Source organism: Gavialis gangeticus, unplaced genomic scaffold (genome assembly GCF_001723915.1).
Source record: "Gavialis gangeticus isolate Ggan-Ray unplaced genomic scaffold, GavGan_comp1, whole genome shotgun sequence".
In the NCBI taxonomy this organism is placed as follows: domain Eukaryota; kingdom Metazoa; phylum Chordata; order Crocodylia; family Gavialidae; genus Gavialis; species Gavialis gangeticus.
In genome coordinates this window covers 66,140,566-66,146,740 of record NW_017728992.1, presented here as the reverse complement: position 1 = coordinate 66,146,740, position 6,175 = coordinate 66,140,566, and the positions used below count along the sequence as shown (strand labels likewise).

General features: G+C 42.8%; 1 protein-coding gene across 2 annotated transcripts in view; it reads right to left on the bottom strand.

The window, feature by feature from the left end:
• Nucleotides 1-6,175, bottom strand: part of GMNN (geminin, DNA replication inhibitor) — a 22,901-nt gene that overhangs the window by 4,094 nt on the left and 12,632 nt on the right. For both annotated transcript variants that reach the window (XM_019523798.1, XM_019523805.1), the window contains exons 3-6: nucleotides 4,309-4,407; nucleotides 3,678-3,816; nucleotides 2,242-2,324; nucleotides 2,045-2,155 (exon numbers count right to left, since the gene is read on the bottom strand). In XM_019523798.1, coding sequence (XP_019379343.1) covers nucleotides 2,045-2,155; nucleotides 2,242-2,324; nucleotides 3,678-3,816; nucleotides 4,309-4,407 — 432 coding nt within the window. The remainder of the gene's footprint in view (nucleotides 1-2,044; nucleotides 2,156-2,241; nucleotides 2,325-3,677; nucleotides 3,817-4,308; nucleotides 4,408-6,175) is intronic.

Below are 6,175 nucleotides of genomic sequence, written 5' to 3'. Positions count from 1 at the left end.
AGAAGGCTGAGGGGGGATCTAGTAGCCTGCTACAAACTAGTCAGAGGAGACCAGCAGCCACTGGAGAAGTCCCTGCTCCCCCGTGCACTATCAGGAGTGACCAGGAATAACCATCACAAGCTGGCAGGAGGTAGATTTAGGCTAGATATCAGGAGGCGCTACTTCACTGTCAGGGCGGCTAGGATCTGGAACCAACTTCCAAGAGAAGTGGTGCTGGCTCCTACCCTGGGGGTCTTTAAGAGGAGGCTAGATGTACTCCTTCTTGGCATGGCAGGGGGTCGGACTTGATGATCTGCTCAGGTCCCTTCCGACCCTAGAAACTATGAAACTATGTCTACACAACTGATGCCAGTTTAGAAGATTTCAACTCAATTAGATAATGAGGCAAAGATGTGGTAATACATACCACTGCAAGTTACACAGATAACACCCATAGTATGTCTGAACTTCATTAGCATGACTGTTTGGACAGCAAGTCAGCAACTTTTTCCAGCTGCAGGTTTGAATGACTCACCTTGGGTTAGAAGTGGGCAGATGTTTCTCCTCACAACAGCATGGGGAGCCAAATTCCTCCCTCCATGTCAAGTGCTACTGAAGTCTTATTATTGCCCAGAGGCTGTGGAGATGACAGGGGCTCACCTGCCCCGCTCTCCCTCCCCACCCCCACATCCTCCCATGCTGCAGTGGTGGGATAGACTAATTAAAACAACCCTCCAATAGTTAGATTCCATATATGGAAAGATTAACATTTAAAAATATGTTTCCATGTATAGAATACAATTACTGGCTATATCTTAAATTCAAAGTCATCTCGCATTTGGGTAAATACAGTAGTTATGGGGAAAAGAATTAAGTGCCACAAACTCAAATGGAAAAGCAAAGTTTAAACCCATTAGCTTAAAAACAAACAAACAAAAAACCCAAAAAAACACCACCACCAAACTTAAGAGTTAGTTTTAGCCCACTTGCAGGTACAGTTCTCTGGGCTGAGCCTCTGTAATCCAGCTGCCTTGGCCATTGAGCCAGGGCCTTAGACCTTCCATGACCTCAGGTGCTCAACAGTCAATTAACTTCTTGGGAAGACAAGGCATTAAGTTGCAAGAGGAACACATGCTTAGCAAAGAATTAAGAGCCACACACCACAACACACTTTACACTCTTGCAACATGAACTATAGATCTCCATGAATCTTGTGACAGACCAACACCCCATTCAGAGAGCTTGCTAGCATTTGGGTGAAGCAGAGTCCCTTCAGTCTTCTCCTTGCTTGGTCTGTTGAGACTTTGGCAGACATCCCCTGAGCTGGCTAACGAACCTCTCACTTTAACCAAGGGCTCAAGCCAAGGAGCTCATCCCTTTAGTGCTGTGGTGCTCAGCCTCTAACCTGCAGGCCAGATCTGGCCCATGGGGCTCCCTACTGGCCCATAAATTTTGGTGGCAGGTGGAAAAGTGGTAGTATTAACTGCTGTTCCTTGTGGACCAACCCCACTCAGTAACTCTGTACTGGATCCAGCCCACAGATCAACACAGTGCCACTTGTTTGGCCCGTGGGACCAGAAGGTTGAGCACCACTGCTCTAGTGAGTTCAACATTCCCCATGGGTTTGGGCCAGCAGGCAAGAATCAAGTTTGAGGAGCAGTTTAAGGCAATCAGTCATTAAACTATGCCTCTAAGACATTCATGGGAAAAGCAGATATCCAGAATACAGCAGACTAACACCATGGTCAGGCTGGTTTTTGACAATATGGAAGAGTAGTTACTACCCAAAATGGAAGTCACAGTTTAGTAGACATTCCATAGTTAATGTTCCAGGTCAGGGGTTTTCAGCCTTTTTGAATCATTGTAACCCCGGCAGCCGATTGGCGACCTAGGGGTGGGGGGTCCAAATGGAAAGGTCAGTGGGGGCACCCACTGCTGGAACACTCCCTGAGGCCATCAGAAGTACCCCCAGAGGTACATGTACCCCTGGCTGAAAACCTGTTCTAGGTTAACAACAGCAAAACAAAACAAAACAAAGAGAGCCCCCATAGTCCTTTGTACCTACTTCAATCATGTTTGTCATATACCGCACGTGCTCTGCAAGTAACAGCAGTTCATCATTTTCTTCTTTTAAATGGGCAATTTCACCATCTTTTTGTTCAATTTCTTTGTGCAGCTGGAAAAGAGGCAGGTTAAAACATTTCAGCAGGACAGCAGCCAAAACCTGCTATTACAAGTAACTGCAAAGTGGGAATTAACTACCTTTTCATTTTCTTGAAGTACTTCATACAGAGCCTTCCTCCTTTCTTCAGCCACTTCCTTCCAGTACTGAGATGGGGGACTTTCTGCAGTAAGAGTTTCATGTGAGAGGTGTTATTTGCCAAGGACTTGAATCCAAGAGGGCCAACTCCTAAAGCTTTCAAATTGTTACATTAAAGTTTTGGGCAATTCTGCCATCTGTTACTACACATTCCATTACAACCTGCTAAAAAGCAGTTATGAGCTCTACTAACTACTGTGGAGTGTGTACATCTAGTAATAACTGTAAATGAGCACTTTTTTTGAGCCCTGTTTAAAAAAAAAAAGGCAAGCATCTCCAACAACTAGACCAAGCTCTTGAACTGTAGCAATTTGTTTTTTGGCACAAGTGTTAAAGATACATTTTCTGGTGACTGTAGGAGGCTGAAGAAAGAATCTGCAACATGCATTGTAAGATGATCCCAGTTGCAAGACACTCATCATAGGGTTACCATATGGGAGAAAGGGAAGTCTGGAACACTTCCCCTTCTTCCTCCTCCCAAGTTAGTGGCACTGCTGCAGGCAGAGGTAGAAACAGGGAGGTGTGGTGTGCAAGGCAGCTTGCCACTGGTGCCTGCCTGCTTGCCCCTCTGCCTGGCACGCTGGTCGCTCCACCTCCCTGCTGGACTGTGCCCTGCACCTGTTTCCAGGATGCTAGTTTTAAAATTTCTCACTGACCAGCCTTTAAATCCATGACTCCCCTGGCTAAGCCAGCACATATGGTCCCTCTACTTAGGAGTCAAAAGTGACTGTCAAATCAGAAAAAAAAAAAAAGCTAACTAAGTGAGGTTCACAGGTGCCAAAAAGACTACACCACACCAGAAGAATTCTCCTCAACTAATGATGTTATTTAAGTAGACCAGTTTAGAACAGCATGGTTAACACGTGTTCATGGAGACAAAACTCCTAGGTCAACGCCAAAGCACAATTGCAGCTTTATTTAAGCACTGTTTAAACCAGTGGTAGGCAGCCTTCTCCAGATGCAAGCCAAAATGTCCCACTTTGGATCAAAGGCAGGCAGGTGCTTATCCCCACCTGCAGCAGAAGACTCACAGGCCAGATCTAATGACTGCAGGCCAGATCCAACCCATGGCTTAGACTCATGAACACTACTTGCCTAGCTGATTTGAGGTGTAGGATTAAAAGCTTAGCTTGTAAGCGTGTTATTGGTTCTGAAACAGCTAAGCACTGGCTCCTTAGGACCAATTCCTTATACCATATTTAGCTCACAAAAAGGACACAGAATTGATTAAGCTTGGTAAATCTGTTACTGTTGGCAACAGTATAAAATGATACCAATATCTAGTTTTGGCAGAAATAAAAGTGAGGACAAGCTGTACAGCTTAAGTTTCTACCACCACCACCATTTTTTTTTGCATGCCAAACAACAATGAACTTACTTTTTACCATAAGATCCACAGCTTGAGTGATGTCATTTAGACTCTCATTTTCTTGTTCTCTTTTGACAACTTCAGCTTTACAACTCTTCGAAGTTAAGTGGTTATTCCAAAGTTTCCTCTTGATTGAGGATTTGGTAGGCTGTGATGTAGAAGCAGTTTGATTTTGAGATATTAAAATGTTGAACAGAAATAGTACTCTCGTGAATTCTTATCGCAAGTGACAAGGAATGTTTTCCCAATTTGTACACCTTTCAGCAACAGGGACTCTGTCCTTCAAGCGCAGTACAGTTTCTGTGCCACAACTGCACCCATTCCATATTTTTTGTACTGAAATTTAGTTCTGGCAAATGTAATAAGTTTTTAATCTCTCCAGCATTAGTTCTCTAGATCTGATAAACAAGTAGTTCTTTTGAAGTGCTGTCAAACTATTTGAAGCAGTCATGCTAGATTTAATATTCATTGCCCCAGAGCTACAAAGGATGCAAACACAAGTTAAAGTACCATTCACACCACTAATGGATCATATGCAATTTACTGTATGCTCAATATAGGCTATAGTTCTACCTTATGCATAATTAACCCCACAACATTTGGCTTATGTTACAGATTAAGTGAGTTTTATAATTCATACCTGATTGCCTCTGCCAACAAGGCAGCCTGCTGCTGAAGGCTGAATCATTGTAAGGGTCCGCCTTGGGGCTGAGCGGCATGTGCTAGCTGTGAAGTACTTCTAAGAGAGAAGTATTTTTAAAATATCAAAAGTTATTTTATTCCATTCAGAAGATTATCTTAAGCTTGTCACATGACATGAATTACTCAACGATAAGGATTAACTGCATTCATTGAGTCTGTTTTCAGACTGAGTGCACTGCAATTCCAACCAAGTAAAGGGGCCTTGTTAAGACAGAACTCCTATTTGTAGCATAGCTGGGTTCTAACAGTTGTGTTTTCAGGGGCAAGTCCTAAATATGCTTTAGCTGGGTTATGCATAAAGTATGAAAGACCTTAAGTGTTCAGCCCCAACCTGCAGCACTTGGCAGATCAAGGAGGGAGCATGGAACAGTGGAATATAGGGCCGGAAGCTGAAAGCAGAGAAGTAGATAGAGCAGAGGAAGGTGATTGGAGTGGAATTTGGGGAGGGTGCAGGACTAATTATTGGGCAGACGTGCCACAAAACCAGGCTTCACTGCAGTAACAGGTCAGACAAGAGCCATGTTTGTACTGGGGCCTTAATTCAACCATAGTCCAGCAACTCATTTAAAGAGTGGTATTTAAAAGATCACCACAAGCAGGCTTTCTAGGTCTCCTGACACAGTATCAAGACTGTCCCTATACTTTTGCCTTAAGGTAAATTCACCAGTTTAAATCCAACCGCCTAAGATGCATAAGAAGTCTGAGATTCATTTTTCACTGTCATTTTTCACATACATCCGAATAAGTCTTTGAAAGATCACACGCACCTGAGACGTTTTGCTTCATCTAGTTAAAATTCTAAATGCCATTTGATTATCTGGCAAGATCCAGCCAGACTATTGTTCTATACAAGAGAATGTTTATCACCTTCCTTGTCATGCATAAATACTTATTTCCTGCATTAAATCTCCCTTATTCATTAGGTACACTGCCACCATGGGATAGCAAACAAATGGCAGACACTCAAACACGGATAGCAAGAACACAATACCATGCCAGCGTGAGAAAGTTACTGATTCACACTGTACCGATTCACACCGTAACTCACATGACGGGAGTTCACCTTTCCCACGGTAAAGTTTCTGCCACCAATTATCTTACCATTGAAGTAAAGGACAAATGCCAGCTACTCTGGGAACAAACACTACACCGTGTTTCAGATGCTACTTGCTGCTATTCAAGGTTAGTCAGTCAGTACTCCTCTGGCAAAAATATACCAAGTGCACAAGTTAACCCCTTGCTTTGAACAGATTTAGACAAGTGTCCAGAACAAGAGAATTAATTCAGCTAGCCACTATAAAACAAGATTAAAGCCATATGCTCAGCAAAGATGAGACCACGTGGAAATGTTTAATTATCCAAATATCTGGCGATTCCCATTAGAACCACAGCAGCATTACAAATTTGTAGTGGTGCTGAGATTAGTCCTTCCCGCCACAGAGTAGCAAAAAACATTAAGGGTCCTATAAGGTTTTTCCTGGAGGAAAGTAAGAAAACTGCACCCATTTCTCTCTGGAGCAAGTTACCATTTGACATTATTATATGCATACAGCTTTTATGCCATTGTTTTCTGATAAGGGTATATATTACCCCTAACAGAGGTACAACCCACTTTGAATAAATCAAGTCAGCCAAAGTTCTTCAGAGGGGTGACTGTTTAGAAGAAGCATAAACTTCATACCATTTGCCCAATAACTTCTAAATTTGTTGGGAAGTTTTAAAAAAAATAACTGGCTAGTCCTCAGTGAAGGATTCGGGTGCCTCAGCACCCAACTCTAAACACTTAAAGGAAAAAAAAAAAAAAA